The following is a 19,943-nucleotide window of genomic DNA, read 5'->3' as shown; positions in this document are numbered from 1 at the left end:
CACACCATCAATTTTTTTGTTCCAACAGTCTTGGAGGGATGTATCCAATGTGGGTTAGTGTCAGACCAATAGCGGTGGTTTTGTTTGTTAACTTCACCATTCACATAAAAGTTTGCCTCATCACTGAACAAAATCTTCTGCGTAAACTGAGGATCCTGTTCCAATTTTTGTTTTGCCCATTCTGCAAATTCAGTGCGCCGTTCTGGGTCATCCTCGTTGAGATGCTGCAGTAGCTGGAGTTTGTAAGGGTGCCATTTGTGAGTATCTAATATCCGCCGAAGGAATGTTCGACTAATGCCACTCTCCAGTGACATGCGGCGAGTGCTACGCTGTGGGCTCTTGCTGAATAAAGCTAGGACAGCCACTGATGTTTCTTCATTAGTGAAAGTTTTTATGTGTCCACATTTTGGCAAATCCAACACTGAACCAGTTTCACGAAACTTAGCAAGCAGTTTGCCAACTGTAGCATGGGAGATGGGTGGTCTCGTAGGGTGTCTTGCATTGAAATCTGCTGCAATGACCCGGTTACTGCGTTCACCAGACATCAACACAATTTCTATCCGCTCCTCACGTGTTAACCTCAGCGACATGTCAATGGCTGTAAACAAAGAGAAACTTGTAAATAACTCATGAAAGAATAAAGTTACGTTAAAACCAAGCACACCTTTGTTTTTCTTGTGAAATTCCCAATAAGTCTGATGTGTCACATGACCCTCTTCCTATTGAAAAAACAAAAGTTGGATCCAAAATGGCCGACTTTAAAATGGCCACCATGGTCACCACCCATCTTGAAAAGTTTTCCCCCTCACATATACTAATGTGCCACAAACAGGAAGTTAATATCACCAACCATTCCCATTTTATTAAGGTGTATCCATATAAATGGCCCGGCCTGTACAATGTTCTGGAATGGCCGTCTCAGTCCCCTGACTTGAATATCATCGAAAATCTATGTGATGGTTTGAAGCAGGCTGTCCATGCTCAGCAGCCATCAAATTTAACTGAACTGGAGAGATTTTGTATGGAAGAATGGTCAAAATGCCTCCATCCAGAATCCAGACACTCGTCAAAGGCTATAGGAGGCGTCTAGAGGCTGTTATATTTGCAAAAGGAGGTTAAACTAAGTATTGATGTAATATCTCTGTTGGGGTGCCCAAATGTATGCACCTGTCTAATTTTGTTATGATGCATATTTTCTGTTAATCCAATAAACTTAATGTCACTGCTGAAATACTACTGTTTCCATAAGGTATGTTATACAGTATATTAAAAGGAAGTTGCTACTTTGAAAGCTCAGCCAATGATAAACAAAAATCCAAAGAATTAAGAGGGGTTCCCACACTTTTTCATATGACTGTATGACATGATGATAGTAGAATTAAAATGAGAGGTTGTCACACCACTAACAGCTTCCTATTAAGTCTCTGAATTTAACTTTCTGGAGCACCTGTCTAGTCATGGACTGTTATGACTCCCACATCTTTTCCATAAGGCGTTCTTTCCATTATCAAAACTACCCACTACTACCTACTACTTCCCACTACTACTACCTACGAGTAGTCCAGTCAAATGTAAAATAACATTATTCACATTACACTTTATGCATAAACTCAAACACGAGATTTGTCCTGTGTTGATGCTCATGTATCTGTTAATCCACCTATTTTAGGTGTAGTCTGTATTAACCTCTCATGTTCTCCCCCAAACAATGGGCTGCATATTAATTAAAACTGAAATTCATCTTTAAGTCAATGGGCCATTTCCATGTGTAGCACAACTAAAGCTTCAAATCTCCGGTGAATGACTTGCGTTCATAAGGCTGAATGACAGAAATGACCACTACACTATTCAAGCACACAAGGGAAAAATTTTATTCCAAGTTAAAACAAAGCTAACGGAGGCTCTCTAGTTTACAGCCTATGTTCAGATTTGTGTGGAATGCACAATCACATAACTCATATGTCTATTTATTTATTTTAATAAAAACAAACACACATATGGACAGAATCAGGATCCAAGGCGGCAACACACATTTCTTTAAAACCTTCACACAAAGTAGATGTACATCTTTGAAATATCAGCCATACACAGACAAAGAAAATGAGATCATCGCATCATGTGGGGCAATTCTGAGTTTGAGATTTTCTGAATATTTTCACCATGTATAGAGAAGGGGTTGGTTGTGTTATGCTGTCAACTTTAAAATTCATTCAACAAATGTTGAAAATCACTGGATGGTTTCAACATACATTTTTTAGTGTAAGTTAAATATTTACAATCTATATCTACCTTGGCAACCTGGTGATGGTCTGAAGCAGCAATACAACCAGTAATTCAAAATACAGTATATGTACACAGTAAGAGATTAAATAAAAAATATGTGGTGAGGTGTTAAAAACAACTGTACTAAATGATCATTCAACCCAAATCCAGAATGAACCTCCTAAAAATGACAAACATACACTGGACAAGAGTTCAAACCTGAGCAAGACACTTTTTTTCAGATACACACACACTTTTGACTTTTCAACATCCGAGTTCCACAATTGTTTTTGATATACCATTTGGATTTCTTCATATTGAAGAATAACCTAGGACTACAGATGAACTCAGTCAGAGTTATTTTAAATTGCTGAAATAACTCCTGTGCAAATCCTGAATCTATTGTATGACGCATGCTGGAAAATAAGCAAAGACAAGTACAGATTGAGGTACCAACACACTGCCTGCCTTCAGTGGCCTACATATGGGAAATCTGGGCATAAAGGCATCAAGCAACCCTGCATGAAAATGCACAACACGCTTGCTTCTAGCTTCCAAAATGTAATGTCCTTAATGTTCTTGTCCTTATTGCCACTTACAAGTTATTTTGTTAGCTATCTTCAAGACAATACCGGAGTCTCAGAGAAAGCAAGCGAAACAAGCCAGTGTAGCAATAGACCTCAGATCACTGAATTCAATTACATTTCTCTATACAGGAACACAAGACACGAGTTCTGACCATCAGCAATATCAGCCAAGGCAAACTGCTGAAAATAGCTATCTCAGGGTCAACAGCATTTCTTGCCTTACCAAAAAAACTTCTACATTCCAAGTTTCAGTGCTACATTAATTTAGTTAAAACGCTTTAAGAACAAGCTTCACAGTTTTCTATTTAGTCTTGTCCCAGTTAGTTTAAATAGCTCTTTTATTACATTATATACTACATAATCCTGCTTCCCCCCTACTTGTTTTAAATGATTTCTGTTATATAAATTCCATAACTATATTGATTTGACTTCTTAGAAGTGAGTTTTTTTCTCTCTGACTTCTAAATCTACTTGACTGTGTTTAGTTTCATATACAGTAGTCTCAAAATAATAAAATGAGGCCATTAGTGAGGAATGATCAGTTCAACACCCAGCCAGAAAAGCTGGATAGTTGTAGTGCAATATTTTTTTAGTTTAGTTTTTTTTTTTTTTCTTTACTGCCATTAGCAGATGGCAATAATGAATCACTCATGATACCTGCTTTGGCAATTGCTTAAAACAGAACACTGATTTTTGCATTTTCATATTGTAATACTTTTAAACAAGAAAATGAAAAAGAAAAAAAAACACCTGTAAGAACTGTAAAGTAGAAAAGTGGTCTTAGATTATAAAATATTATGTGGAATTTCAAAGGAATTAAAGCACTCGCTCCCCTTTTAAGAAAATTTCTCTGAATCTTTACAAAATGCAGCAGAGTTGGTATTGTCCTTTTTCAGTGTCTTAAGCACTTGAATGTCTGGAGATCAAGTCAAGTGCCCAGTTTTTCACAGCAATGCTTCTGTTCTGCAGGTAACTCCAGCTTGAATCAGTAAAGTTTATTAAATGATTCTGGACACACAGCCAGGAAACTTCTCCACTGCAGCAGGAAACAAAACAAAAACATTTACTGTAAACATACGAAGCACTTTTTGTTGACAAATATAACAACTATACACAAATGGGCACACAGCTAATAACTGAGCAAGCAGTAGAGTCAAGGGGTGAAGTAAATAATTTGAGTTATCAATAGCTCACAAAGTGTTCCCAAGAAAATTCTCTCTTCTATTTAAATTGTCTTAATATGGATAATTAGTTTAATGCAACTGCCAAGACCTGGGACTAAATCTTGCAATAATCATTATCTGGGTTGGATATCTGGGTTCTTATGCAGATCTCTTCTAGATTCTCTGGTTTCCTAATCACATCCTCAGATATGCTGTATATGTCAAGCTCACTGGTGACTCTTGGCTAAGTTTAATTGTATGTGTTGACCTCCAAAGAGTAAACAATTACACGGGAACCTTAATCCAAGTGTGTTCCATGTACATTTTTTTTTGTATCAGAATTCTTTTTAATGATCTATGAACCTAAACATGTAATACTAAATTTCCAGACAAAAATGTTTTGTGATGATATTTTAAAGAGATAATACTTGTAAAATACATCATAAAATGAGGACACACAGCTTCTTTCCTTCCCTCTAAACACATTTTCTGCTGGTTTGAGGGCAAATCATGATTGGTTAATAAGGCACACCCATAGCAAAGTGAAAATCACTGAAGGCAATACCCAGAGCCTCTCACTTAAATGAAATTTGCACATACATGTCTCTGCACAGTCGATGCAATAAGATCAAGATTTATGGTTTCAAGTTAGAGGTACTTATTTGCATAAAAAAGGCCATTTTAAACAATTACAAATATCTAAAGTGTATTATAATAAAATAATCTGAGAAAGTAATACCATAAAATATGACCTAAAGTAAGCCTACGTTTGGTGAACCCTAAATACTTCACACTTACTTGCAGGACTTAACAAATGTCTGCCAGCTTTCATCCATCAAAGTTACAGCATATGTCATAAGTGGCCGCAGGTAGTTTTGGTGTATGAACAGAAGTAATACTTTCAAATATTCAATAAAGTTCACCACACATTCTGGAATGCTTGCACTGAGCTGAAATAAAACAGAAAAAGTTGTACTTATACAGTACTAACTATATCCAAGAAAAAAACAGAAATGACACCTTTTAAAAAATTCAAATATTCACATATCTATTTGGATTACATTTCAATATACTCAGTTAAGAGCAATGGGGCTTAGTGATAATTTGGGTATGAAGAAACACTCATAACATGTGGGCTATTTGTTGTGTACACTGTATGAATTCAACTATAAAGTAACTGAAGGAAAGGTAGAGTGCACGTTTACCAATTCTATTAATTTAGGAGCATTTTCTTTGATCCAAGCAATCTGGCCTGCACACATTTCTGTGATGTATGCTGATGTAACAATCGTCTTCTCCCAAGCCATTTCTAGAGTAGGCCCAAATGTTTTAACCATTTCTGAGTAGTAATAGGGAGCATTTGTTTCCAGCCAACTGCAAAAGAAAAAAAAATTACAGTATTATAAATGGCAACAACAACAAAGAGTGTTGTGCATGAAGGAAGTGGGTGGAATGTTTTAAATACATATTGACACAGTTTTGCAAAAAGAGAAGAATGCTGTATGATACATTCCAAATTTTCAATAAGTCAACTATGAAAAATCTGAAACTGTGTTCACAGATATATGAATAGCAAGCAAAAAAATGCAATCTGCTAAGGCAAGTTCTGTTTTAGAATAACCTTGCACTTGAAGGCCTATGTTAAAAAGTGCCTAAAAAAGAAATTGCCCTGAATTAACTGAAAATGTCATACTACCAATTCCACATATTTTGTTGTTATTAAAAAACATTTCTTAATTTATCTTTAGATATAATACCCTCACAATCATCTACAAGAACTACCAGGCTCTAACTATTTAAGAAGTTGTCAAGTTAAGGTCAAGATGAGGATGACGTTGGAATGGAAAATAAAGTGTAATATATCTTTCTTTTTAAAACTGTATTAAGAAATTGGGTATTCCAGATGCATAAGGTCTGCCTGGAAAAAAATGTTATTAATTTATACAGTCAAATGTTTGTTTAGTTAAACTGTGATTCATTTATTTATTTTTTACTTTAAGTGGTCAGACACAGAGCATTTTTCTCTTTAACACAGTGTTACAAAAACTTACCTCATTTACCGCACCAGTATTTACACATTACTGATTTACGGGCTCATGGTGCAATTCTTTTAATAGCCCACTACATATGTAGCACTACTACAGTTGGCCACAGACTGCCATTTTAGATAAAAACAGATGTGATGAAAATGCTTTGTGAAGAATTCAATGCAAACTGAAACTGGTATGCACTGATGCCATATCGATTCAAAGTGTTGGGTTTAGATCCCTTGCGAGTCATTGTCTGTGTAGTCTGTAAATTCTCCATATGTTTTTACTAAACTGAGGGTATATTGGCTCCCGCTTTCCATACGAGGCTACCGTGAAGGACTATTTATTTAATTAAAAAACAAACAAACAAAAAAAACACACTCCACTAATAGGGTTTTATTGTAATTTCAATGATGTGTGGGAGAATATCAACCTAAATTATGAATTAAGGCCTTTCTAAAGATGTTCCATTTGCTGTGTAAAAGTGATCCAAACAAGCTTTTGTGCGATTGGCAAATGGAAATCTCAATCTGCATAAGCTATATTACTGGTCAGAAACTCTAAAAGAAATTGACACAACAAGCAGCAACTATAGCTTACCCATTCCAGAAAACAATGCATTTCCTTTACCTCATCAGTATACACTAAGCAAGAGTTACCAGAAAATGGAAGAGAACGCCACAAAAATACACTCTTAAAGTATTACAGGAAAAATAAACAGATAATCAATGGGATAACAGAATCAATGTTTATACAACTTACTGGTTGACCATAACACATAAAACTATCAATAATATAATGACAGCTATTCAACAGGACCAGTTATAATAAGATTCCAGAACAAAATTAATAATGAATGTCGAAGACTTAACAATATGAGACAGAGGTGTGACCACAACATCATGTGTGGGTGGGCATTTGGCTTGTCTGGGGTGGGGCAAAAAATATCCATCTATCCATCCATCCATCCCCATTTTTGTAGGGGTCAAATAATAATAACATAGTTTTATATAACATATAAAAGCAAAAATTGTGGCATAAATCATAACCTATTTTTCAATAAAATTAACAGAGGCAATGGAACTTGTATTATTTTTTGTGAACAAATATAGAACTACATATACAAGGTAAATATCAATAAAGTCAAATGTATACAACATATGAGAGCAAGAACAGAAACATGGCTCATTGTAGTCATTAGGGAGGCTATAGGATATCAGTTTCCAGTGTTTAACCTGGATATTATCTACAGGACCGGTCTGCAGTTACTCTTGGCAAATTCTGAAATAAATTCATTTATGTCTAGATTTTCTGTGATGTTCTTCTCCAGAATGACTAAATTTCTCTTCTTTGAATGCAGTATTGGTTGGCGGAGAGGAGTGAGAATGCACTTCAAAGTACAGAAAGAGCTTTTACATGCAGCTGAAGACACACCAATGACGAGTGCTGTGACATATAGCGAATGCAACATAGGGAAGGCCTCTTTGTACTGCTGAATGCATTTGCATGCTTCAGAGAGATTAGCATCAGCTTGCAATTTCATTTTGCAAGCTCATGCTGTTTTGCTCTGTGCCTGCAAGTGCCTGAAGTGGTTTCAGGAGAGAATGATCAAGAAATAATTCTGATTTTGGCAGGAGAAGCGATGTGGCCCTCAATAATTCAACATTTCTCTGAGAGAATCTTGTCTCCATTTCCACAACAGCTCTATCAAGAATGCTGAACATAGCCCTTTTAAAAGTCTGATTAGGAGCAATTTGTTCATCAGAGTCACCATGCCCAAGTGTAGACACGACAATAATATCATCAAGCTGTGAGTTAACTTTCCGTTTCCTTTTGAGCGAATTGGTAGGCCTACTTTCACACTGAGAGAAATGCTCCTCCCAGAATGAGTTGCATCTCATCTCCTTCAGTGTAGTCAGTGAAGCTGTCACCACCTCCCCAGCAGTGCACAAATCCACTTCATGTGCCTGTAGAATTGCATTGGCTGGTTTCAGCACACCAAGCACATGAAGGAGGAATTTTCCTGTATTGAAAAAATTCTGCTTTTTTAATTGGGTCAAAAGACCACATGCCTCTATGCAAATGTCAAAAGGGGCAGTGTCAGCCTCTGCTACCTATGAGAGAAGCCCCCTTATAGCTTCCTCATTGTTGACAATGGACTTTGTGACATCATAATGACTGGTTCATCACATTTATAGAAGTCTTGTCAGTGTACATATTGTATGTGTGTGAAACATAATGTCTGTGACAAAATGTGTTCAATGAATTTGACCAGTCAAAGAACTTCTTAGCCAGAGGTTCTGATTCCATTGCATGTATCACTGGTAAATGGAGGTGGTGGTTGTAGCAGTGTACATATGGACTATACTTACCAACTTTGTTTTGTAACAAAGCCTGGACACCACCCTTGCCCCAGACTTGACAGAAGTAACATCAAAACACTGACACACTAAATTGTCTGGGTTGTAACCTAACTCAGAGAGATGTGACAGAAATTGTTTACAAATATATTCAGCATCAATCTGATTCAGTTGAATTAAGCCAATCAGGTGTTCTTCAGGGATGGAGTTCTGGACAAATCTAATCACTAGACAAATTCTCAATGTTACAGCGATCTCTGGTACCATCACTTTTAATGCAAAATCCAGGAGAGTCAGCTTTTAATATTTGGTCCTGATATCTTTTATCACCATTTTGGCAAGAGTCTCAATTATTTCATTTTGAATTACATTGGATGTGTATTTTGTGTTGTCTGGGATGTATTTTACAATTTCTGCAAGTTTGGCATCTTTTTTGATTGTGTAATCAAAGAACTTAAGGAAAAGTCCCTCCTCCCCACCTTCGTGATTGTGACCACACAAAGCCAGTTCATTGACTGCAAGGAACTGAACGGCCTCCCCAATGCTTTTCACATAATATCTATTCTTTTCTATCTGGGTTGGACCCAGTAGTTGAACTATGCTTTCACCCGTCTCTGCCCGGTGCCGATACTCTTGCCATGCAGACATGGTTCTGGCGTGTGGGATACTAGGCGCGTGTTTGTGGAAGCCACCGTCTTTTCTATAGCTTTTTCCAATTAGTGTAGCCGTGTTTGGTGAATATGTCCTCACGGTCCAAATTGGAAACAGTAGATTTGCGGCAGGCAAAGCAAAGGCTGGGATCACGGACAAATATTGAATATTCAAGCCATGGTCGAGACTGATACCAGCTTGCACTAAAACATCTGAGTGTCTTTCTGAATGCGCTTGGGATAATTAATTAAAATGGGCTGGGATGGGCTATCCATATTTAAGTCAGGCAGACCGGACTGTATATTTTGTTGAAGGCAGAGGTTTGGAGTGCGACACGGGTGCAGAGCTGGAGGATTGTGTAGGCTTATCTAGATCTTTTGGAGTTTCAGTTCCAGACGTGGGTGTGCTGTGTTGCGTGATGGTAGCAGCGGTGCTGGGCTCAACCGTGGAGCCAGCAGCTCATGGGAGGGAAAGAGGTTGAAGATGTCTGCTTTTAATAAGCCACCTATGCATAGCCTTTGGTGTTACCAACCAGAATATAAAAGAAGAATGGAACGTATATGCTGTTTTAATTGAAGAATGCGGTCAAACAGGTTCAAAGGCGTGCTGCAAAATGTGTGGCAAGTGAACTGTGAAAATCAAATGTTATTCTTCTCCAGAGTTTTCATTGGACAGACAGAGCATTTCGCAGGGTGGGCACGGCTTGTCTCTAGGGGGCAGTGCCCACCCCAGCCCCGGTCACAACCTCCCGATATGAGAGCAAAGAAATTTTACTGTGAACAAGTCACATTAACAAAAATTTAAAATAAAAATGGAAAAAAAGGAAGAAAAAAACACTGACCTGTATCCTTTGTTTGAATAAACAGATATTTTATTGTATGCCTGTTGAGAAAAGGACATCATTCCAGACTGCTGAAGAACTTGTGCAACTGATGAACCTAGCAGAGGGGATAAAAAAAGGCCACAATAGGTGAACTTTAGACTATGCATTTTATTCAATCACTTTTTAAAGGAAGGTTCATTTACTCATCCATCTAACCCTCAACACACTCAATAACCACCCTCAATTCCATAACATTTATAAGTATATTAATCATAATAATAATGAATTAGAAAAGATTCATCTTCAAAAATCCAAAATGTATACTTTAGAGGATATAGATTAGTATTTCAAGAATGAAAATTCAAATTGTTTCATAAAACTGCAGTTCACTGATGGAAAGGTAATTTTGATGTACTCTTATTATTCTAGCTTCCTGAGTCTTAAAAACAAATGTATATGTAGTATTAATATTCATTCAAAGCAGTTTGTACAATTTCAGGAACAGCAAGTATCCAAAAAGATGGCAGAAAGGACGAAGAGAGATCTGATTTGGAACAAATACCTCAAGCGAGAGGCAAAGTGACTGGACTTTTGGAAGCCAGTGTTGTGTTGATTGTAATGATAAAATAGAAGGACCTAGTTGTAAGATTCTCAGAAGACTGAGGCAAAATCATTACAGAAGACACACAGAAAAAGAGCATCATGTCCAAAAAAGTAGCATAAGAACTGCTGAAGGAAACTAGCAGACCTGTCACTTATTAGGCAAGATAATAGTGCAAAATAAACTGTGAGAGATTTCTGAGGCTGTTAATAAAAATGTGTTTGTGTGTGAGTGTGTTCATTTTGCAATGGACTGGCAACCCTGATCAGGGATTGATCTTACCTTGCACCGGATACCTGATAAAAATGTGACAATACTATTTCTTTGTAGGTCTGAGCAACTTAAAGTATGGAGCAGACAGTGAGAAAAAATAAAGGGTTATTTGAAACAATGACTAATGTCTTTGTAAATTTGATGTTTGGAAGGTTCCCACAAAAGATAATTTGGTGGGCAAACAAAAAGTTTGTGTGTGTGTGTGAAATGATACTCAGATATAACAAAAAATATGAAGGTGAAAATGCCTGCATAAAGGAAAAGTGAACATTTCAAAACAGAGGCAAAACAGGGATGGTATTATATATGGGCTCTTGTATACAAATAATCTTTTGCTAATATCAAAAAGCAACATAAAAGATGACACACTAAGTTACAAGGGAAGCAAAATTCATGTAGGTGAATACACAAAAGACCAAAATGACAGCTGGAGACAGTAATTGGACATGTGGCATTGAGGATGTGGGTGCTTGACCATGAGGCTTAGTACAAATGTGGTTCATAAAAGTTGTGGTTGAAACAGAAGCTGTGACTTAAATTTACCTGTTGTAGGCCATTTTGGAGAGCATTTCTGAAGTCAAGTTATTTTCACAATGGAAGAATACATTAATTTATCCCAAGACTTGTGTTAAGTGGAATATAATTTGTTAAAAAAAAAGCATATGCTTATGTTTACAATGCAGGGTCAATCAGATACTGAAAGAAATGTGCAACAAAATCCATAAAACAAGAAATAATCAGAAAAATACACTCAAATATACAGGCATGAATTTAAATGGAAAAAGAGGGATTTTCAATTGAACTTTTTTACAAAAGGAAAAAGGCAAATTGATCATTACATTTACATGATCACAGAAAAACAAAGGAAAACACACACCATTAAATGACCCTTGAGCTCTGATGTCATGTATTACAAAGCCAACAGCAAACACCAGTCCTACCAGCAACAGGCTGAGACCAGTTGAATCTCTGGCGTTTCATCTTTAGCTGTAAATTCTGTAAAGAAAAATCAATTTTCAGGAAGTTCAGCAAAAAAAAAGTTAACTTATAACAAAAGATTTGTTTCACAAAAATGTTTTCACACTAAAATTTGAACAAACAAGTAAATGACTTACAGTACACACTGCAGCACAGGCTTTCACATGGTCTGATTTAGTAGACAAGCTGATTTCTTCATTTGTAACTTGGAAAGACTGCACAGTTTCCTGGAGGATTTTGAACCTAAAAAAGAATGAAAATAATACATTTACTGAATTAGTTTGGAATGTACTAAGAGATAACTAGGTTGTGAATATTCAACAAATCCTCAACTTTCACATGTTATGTACTTTTTCAGATCTCTTTACATGCCCACATAGTTCAAAAGATCACAATAGGAACATTTGAATATAGGTTTGAAGATACACCTTGCATCCATTTAACAGTGTCCATGATGAGACTAGAGCTTAATAAAACATAGAATTTACCTGTATACAACACACATTTAAATAAAATTATCTTCATAAATTTAATTTGTACATTATTTAAAAACAAAAAACAAAACAGGAGACTGTAATCAGTTAACAGAAAAAAACATGCAATATGTGGCTACATAGACAGACACTGTACAAATACAGTAAAATCAAGAAGAACTGAGAACTAAAAATACAAAATTTCAAGTTTTGATGAAGAGTATATTTATGCAGCTTGGATGCAAGTGTAAAATAAATAGAAGAAAACATTGGGAAAAGGTTTGCAAGAGACTACTAATGCCTCTCTCTTCATTTTCCACAGAAACAGAGGATTAAGTCACTTTCCTCCCTTTCAGATGACCCCACTTCCATGAAATATTGATGACTTTTCCCTACTTTCTGCTGCCAAAATATAAATCCTCTGTATCGCCATTTATCACTTGTCTTTTGTTGTTTTACAGGTTACAGACTGGTATCAATCTTTTTTTACTACTCTGCCAACAATATATGGGGCCAATACCCAAACCTTTATTTTTACTACTTATTTACAGCGCATACATATCCACTTTACAGAAAATGTTCACTTGCAGTCAATTATACTTCTGATACACATTATTTTTGGGCTAACTAGCTAGCTGCTGTTACTAGATGCAACTCTATTAAAATGTGAAATCACAGAAAGTAACAAACTGCAATATGCTTGACTGACAGCTCTAATCCATCCTTAGGAACAATATCAGATTCCTAAATAGTTCCTCTGAAGTAGCAGTGATATTAGCATAAAAGACAGAATCAAGATTAGCATTTCACTTAGTGAAGAAACTTGTTTATGTTACTGACCAGATTTCAAAAGATGGATGAGAACATGCATGAAACAATGTATTTAAATCTTTACTTTTTGTTTTAGTTTAATTTCATCACTCAATAAAACAGACTCAGCAGTTTTAATATAAATTGACAGGCATTAGTCGAAAACCCTTGTTTTGTTATATTTTTTGCACACAAGTAGGCTTTCTTAGGAATTTGCAAGTAAAAGATTAGTTTGAATACAGAAATATCCCAGGTTCAGACCTGGCATAATTACAAAAGAATTTCTTGGGTTGACATATGAGAAAAATAGCAGCAACACTGCCAGATAAAGCATGAGAAACATCAATGTATGCTCATGTACACAAGCAGAATTATTTGCAAGTGAAGCATTCATTAGAAACTTCATAGAATATCATGCCTGAAACTTTAAAATTAGTTTGTAATTTTTTTTTTCTTTTTTGCCAGCGTTTTTATTTCACGTCTGGCAAATTCTTTAAGCAACAAACTGAAAAAATGGAGATTATATAGTGTTTGAGAGTAGAAGCTACGGATGCAGTACTAGTCCAGTACAGAATATACTTTTACACACACTCACAATGGTCCACTTTTGGAAATTTTTTGTGATATGGGAGGAAAACTGAAATAGCAGTGGGGGATAGGGGCAGGGTAATAAATTGTTGATTATGGGAGAATAGTGTATATTATTACTGACTCTCAGCTGTCTCAGTTTCCTGTCCAGTGAAGGTCTTTTTTCATAGTTTGCTGAATTTCACGGTGTCTGAATGGTTTATCATCATGTTAGAACTAATTTTTCCTTGCACATAACAAAAGACATGCAGGTTGGCTGGTGACACATTTCTGATGACCTCTCCTGGACAATCAACATCAACTTCTGTTGTCAAGAAGGCAAAACAATGCCTTTTTTACCTCGCGGAGACTGAAGTGAATCCGCTTGCCACAACCCATTATTACCACCTTTTATAGAGGAACTGTGGAAAGGTTCCTGACACACTCTGTGGTTTGGGAACAGCAAAGCACATGAGTACAAGATCTGCAGGACGTAGTGAGCTTTCCCTAAGATGTCTGACTTCTGAACTTCCACATGTTAGACAGTACCACATCTCTATAACATTCCCCTAATAATGTACTGTCACTTTACACTCTGCACTTTACTATGGATATTGAGCACTATTTGAGCTTTATAGTCCTGCGTTGTATTGTTGCACTGTTTTTGGTAATGTTATGGTGTATGTTAAATGTATGTCATTTTGCCTATGCACCAAGGACTGAAGAAAAAAAAGAACGAAAAAAAAAAAAGGTTGTTTGACCATATACTATGTATGTGGATGAATGACAATGAAAGTTGAGTTAAGTTAAACTGTCATAACGTGCCCGATTGTAGGCGAGTATATGAGCATACCTTGCACAAAAGACTTGTGCCCTGTGCAAGGTTGTTTCATGCCTTGTGCTTGATCCTGTCAGATAGGCCCCATCCCTTAATGATCTACATCTGGATTAAAAAGGTTTAGAAAACGAGTGGATGGATTCATGGCACCAACAAATCATGATGACTGTATAATAATAAACATCTGAATTCACAACATAATAATTTTGTTTCTACTACTGCTAAAACTCTTGATAATGCAGCAGTATTGTTACTATACAGAACCTTTCAACAATAGATTAAAACATTCATGCAAGACAGATGAAAGTAAAAACATTTATGAAAATGACCAGTGGTGAGATAATGTTGCGCTGTCTAGATCTGGACATAGAGGAATACCCAGGTTATCCACTTCTCTTTCCAAGGCTAAGGGGTGAGAGATAGCACCTGGTGTTGAAAATTTAACAGGTTACATTTACCTGTTGTAGGCCATTGTCTCATGGGCCTGTATTTGACATCCCCAATACTGCTTAACCCTTCAGTGAAACACATAGGTTAACATACCCCTAAATGAATCTCTGAGACACAGAAACATGTAAGAATCATGACCCAATTAATATTATTATTTATGAAAGCACAAAAATAAAATTCAAAAGGTAAAAAGTTAAATGCAAAATATAATAAAGAAAATATCAAAATTCAGCAGCAATGACACAGATCCAGACCTTTCATTCTGTCTTCAAGGTGATCTACGTATATTGCTCATCATGTTTTTATCTACAATTTCCGCTCAAAAGTGTCCAGAACCTCCTATTTCTTATTTAGCTTTTGTCTCACCCAGGATTTTCCCTGCTAATGTAATACTTTGGGAGTAATGGTGTAGTACTTCTCTTGACATATATATAGTTTCTTTCTATGTTTTATAATCCTAACACATATGATTAAAATATGTTTCTCTGCACATGTAAAGTTTCTTTATTATTAATTGTATTTTCACTTCCATTTGTCATAAACTTTATACCTAATATTAAACTATATTATGTTTAAATAATAAATTAATTATTTCAAACCATTATAGTTCAATTATTTGTGCAGCTCAGGCATAATACTTAAGCAATAAAACAACTAAGTTCAAAGGTTCAGTTTTTCATGCATTGTGATTTTAACTTATACCCTCAGCTAACTGCTTCATTTTCAAATTTTCCAGGTTAAAAGTTATGTCTTGATATGTTAATTTTAGCCATGATTTGGTTGGGAGTTTGCAAAGTGGTCTGTTTCTAACAGCAAAATTAGCCAGAAAACCTAGGGCTCTCCACAGATGCCAAATTCTTGAGCAGCTTAAAAAGAGATTGGAGGAAGAAATCTTTTCTTGTCCATATATATGTTAAACAACTTTAAAATATAACATACTGAATTCTGTGCCTGCACAGTCTTAACAGCACTCACAGAATTTCAAAAGATCTCTGGTCTCAGAATTAATCTGAATAAAATTGTACTCTTTCCAGTGAATTCTCAAGCATATAATATTAGATTAGACACCCTTCCTTTTATCATTGCAGAACAGTTTAAATACCTCGGGGTAAACATCACAAGTAAACATAAAGCTCTATATCAACAAAATTTCGCCATTGCATGCATGGAAAAAATTAAGCAAGACTTGCATAGATGGTCAACCCTTCATCTCACACTAGCTGGAAGAATTAACACTGTTACGATGAATATTCTTCCTAAGCTCCTTTTTATTTCAAAATATTCCAATATACATTAATAAATCATTCTTTTAAGCAATTAGATTCAACAATAACCTCATTTATTTGGAATTCAAAACATCCACGCATCAGAAGAGCAACCCTACAAAGACAAAAGGCAGAAGGCGGCATGGCTCTACCTAACTTCCAGTTTTATTACTGGGCAGCAAATATACAGTCGATAAGAACCTGGACACAAATAGAAGAACATACACAAAGCTTGGACGCAATAGAAGTAAAATCCTGCAGTACTTCTTTGTATTCCTTGCTCTGTGCTCCAATAAACACCGTGCTATCGGCAATATACTAATAACCCATTTGTGCTCCACTCACTTAGAATCTGGAACCAACGTAGAAAGCATTTTAAGGCGGAGAAGCTTCTATCTGTGGCACCTCTGCGAGAACCACCTCTTTCAACCTTCATGAAACATATGCAGTTTTTAATATCTGGAAAAAATTTGGAATTAACTTGCTTAGAGATCTTTATATAGACAACGTCTTTGCATCCTATGAACAATTACATTCCAAATTTAACATTCCAGCTACACATTTCTTTCACTATCTTCAAATCAGGAACTTTGTTAAACAGAACCTTCCAGATTTTCCTCATCTTACACCCTCATCCATGCTGGAAAAATATTGCTCAATCTTAAGGACTTAAGACTCCATATCTACAATATATAAAATCATTTTACAATCCCTTCCTTTCAAAGATCCAAGAGGACACTGGGAAAAAGATCTCTCACTTAATATATACAGAAAAGAAGTGGAAAGTAGCAATGCAGAGAATTCACTCAAGCTCCATATCATAAAGCATACAATTATACAACTCAAAATTATATATCAGGCACATCTGTCTCGACTAAAACTCTCCAAAATGTCTCCAGGGCATGATCCAACCTGCGAACACTGCAACCTAGCCACAGCCTCACTGGGTCACATGTTCTGGGCCTGCACCAAATTAACATTATTCTGGACCAAACTTTTTAATTACCTTTCAGACAGCCTTGGACTCACAATCCCTCCTAACCCATTAACAGCTGTGTTTGGGGTTCTTCCAGAGGGGTTTAAAGTGGAGAAGGACAAACAAATTGTGATTGCATTCACTACACTTTTGGCACGCAGACTTATTCTGATAAACTGGATAATCCAAACTCTCCTCTCTTTAAGTCAGTGGGAAACCGATGTGTTATATTATTTGAAATGGAAAAAATCAAATACTCAGTTAGAGGATCTGTACAGACTTTTTCAAAACATGGAATCTAATCAGTAATATTTTAAAATAAGCTCATAAGCACAAAGAATTTATTAATTTGAGGTGTGTTTACAGCCTTAAATTTCACGCCGTTTGCTTGTTTCTCTCTCAGGGGTGGGGATCGATCTGTCCTAACTCAATTTTCTTTTGTAAAAACTTGACTGATTTGTATGGATTGCAATAAAATTAATAAAGGAAAAATATATATATAACATACTGAAATGCGGTGAAATTAAGGTCTTTATCCATCTATATGTTCTGGAAGGAACAAAAACATGCTCATGGAGTAGGAGGTCTCAGCTCAAATTTACAAGCTGAAAACCTAACAAGTTAAGGGTTTTGAAGTTATGATCACAAAATATACTAAACCACACTGTGCAGAAAATGTGAACACAATCAAGGAATTCAAGTACAATAAAGCTTTTCCAAAACCCATAATATAAAGCAATAATGCAAAATAAACACAAAAAAATTACCTTTCCTGATAGGCTTCCCCAAGAATTCAAGAGATGATTCAACAAAATGCTAAAAGAAGGGTTTAAAAGAAATACTCAAAATTATTTATTTAAATATTTGAAAAAAAGTTTACATTCAAACTATAATTGAGAAAAACTAGTTTAATAATTAGTAAAAATAGAGCACAAAACCTTTAAAAGATACAAAATTTGTTGCCTGAGAAAGTTTGAATATATCATTAGTTAAAATTTATTGTCTATGTTCAGTTCTGTTCCCTATAGCTTTTTAATTTACATTTTTACCTTGATTGTGAAAGATGCTTTGTGTATAACTGTCTCCAAACACTGAAGCATTGGGGATCAAAGGTCAAGCATTCAGTCAGGCTGCATATCAGCTGGGGAGAAAAAAAAAAGATACACAAATGTAAACTTATATTTAACTAACTAATCATACATACATCAAGAACCAGTAAAGAGATAAATTACAGGTTATCAACATTATGGAAACAAGATTTAACACCAAAGATAAAAATCTGAATAGACACAGATTACAAGGAAGCTTTAGGGCCTATGCTTCCAGGTGTACTCTGGATAACAAACCCATGGGAAAAGCAGAGAGAGAGAGAGAGAGAGATCACCAGATACTGGAAGAAAGCTTGCAATATTAAATGTCTGTAGTCCTAGGGTGTTATACTGTATGTTAGCCATTATGAATGTAAGTGAGAAGTCAAGAAAAATGACACATTTTATTGGCTAACTAAAGATTACATATATGCAAGCTTTCAGGCAACTCAGGCCCCTTCTTCAGGCAAGATTAATGTAAGATTACATCTTGCCTGAAGAAGCCTAGTCCTCAACTACATATGTAAAAATTAAATGTACAGAGTATTATTGTGAGGTGGGTGTGATTCCTATAGGCTTTCGAAAACAGCAAATCAATGATAAATGAATTAGCTGCCTCAGAGACTTCTTGAAATTCATTTAGGAGTAGATGATGTTGAGAAAGGCTGATGGCTCTATGGCTACAGAAACCCGTATGAGATTGAAGGATTCTGGCTTATTCTGCTACTGCGAGCGGCTATTGAGCAAACCTAACATTCTCCCCCCATAGAATCCCTGTTGTAAAGCTAAGTACTCAAAAGATTTTATGTTATGAACTTATTTAGTAATACTGATGAAATATTTACCTCCTTTTTCATTCCTTCCGGACAATGTGGAGTTCCCCTTGACAGACCGAAGGAAAATATGTATGAAGTGAAGATTCTGGGCTAGCACCAAATGCTAAAACTTTGAGCCTTGGATATAGTCGTCGCAACTGATCCTGCAAACTAAAGATACAAGAAGTATTTATTACAACCTTAATATTTTAGAAATTGTGTAGGTTAATTATTTATTGGACATAATACCTCTGAAAGGACAATGATACAGTAAAATGTCACACTGTGTGATACATCATATTATATAAATGTGGATACTCATCTGAGAAAAAAAAAATGGAGTTAGGGAAAACTGACAGAATATTTTTTCATAACTGTGTCATATTAATGCACCTTGGATACCTCTACCAAGTAAACCATCATTCATAATATTAAACAAAAAATAATAACAAAATTGTCTACCCTACTGGCTTAAAAATCCTTAAATCTGTCTTAAAAGTTCAACTAACTTTAACAAAAAATTTAGTGTCATTTTAACTTATAATGCAATTTTGATTTTTGCACCCCGTGTCTGCGTGGGTTTCCTCCAGGCGCTCCAGTTACCTCCCACAGTCCAAAGACATGCAGGTTGGGTGGATTGGCGATTCTAAATTGGCCTTAGTGTGTGTGGGTGTATTTGTGTGTGTCCTACGGTAGGTTGGAACCCTCCTTGGGATTGGTTCCTGCCTTGTGCCCTGTGTTGGCTGAGATTGGCTCCAGCAGACCCCTGTGACCCTGTGTTCGGATTGAGCGGGTTGGAAAATGGATGGATGGATGGATGTAGTAAATTCACAAATTAGAACTTTAATGTGTCTGTGTTATTATGCATACACAAATAGCATCTTTGAAATCATCTCATACTAAGCATTTAAAGAGAGCTGGATGTCAGGGGAA

General features: G+C 35.9%; 1 protein-coding gene and 1 long non-coding RNA gene across 2 annotated transcripts; both read right to left on the bottom strand.

Annotated features, from left to right (window-relative positions):
• Positions 1-1,847: 1,847 nt before the first annotated feature.
• Positions 1,848-11,696, bottom strand: LOC120522122 (transmembrane protein 214-B-like). The gene is made up of 5 exons (XM_039743280.1): positions 11,628-11,696; positions 9,895-9,991; positions 5,218-5,386; positions 4,811-4,962; positions 1,848-3,885 (listed from the first exon to the last, which is right to left on the bottom strand). Exons 2-5 carry the CDS (start codon positions 9,954-9,956, stop codon positions 3,750-3,752), a joined length of 519 nt encoding a protein of 172 aa, XP_039599214.1. The 5' UTR covers positions 9,957-9,991; positions 11,628-11,696; the 3' UTR covers positions 1,848-3,749.
• A 6,175-nt stretch (positions 11,697-17,871) lies between these two features.
• Positions 17,872-19,093, bottom strand: LOC120522123. Its single transcript, XR_005632292.1, has 3 exons — positions 19,041-19,093; positions 18,157-18,248; positions 17,872-17,923 (listed from the first exon to the last, which is right to left on the bottom strand). It is a non-coding gene; the product is annotated as an uncharacterized LOC120522123 (long non-coding RNA).
• Positions 19,094-19,943: the final 850 nt, after the last annotated feature.

This window comes from Polypterus senegalus, unplaced genomic scaffold (genome assembly GCF_016835505.1).
Source record: "Polypterus senegalus isolate Bchr_013 unplaced genomic scaffold, ASM1683550v1 scaffold_3668, whole genome shotgun sequence".
NCBI lineage: Eukaryota > Metazoa > Chordata > Cladistia > Polypteriformes > Polypteridae > Polypterus > Polypterus senegalus.
The sequence above is the reverse complement of the archived record's forward strand: the minus strand, read 5'-3'. Positions and strand labels throughout refer to the sequence as shown.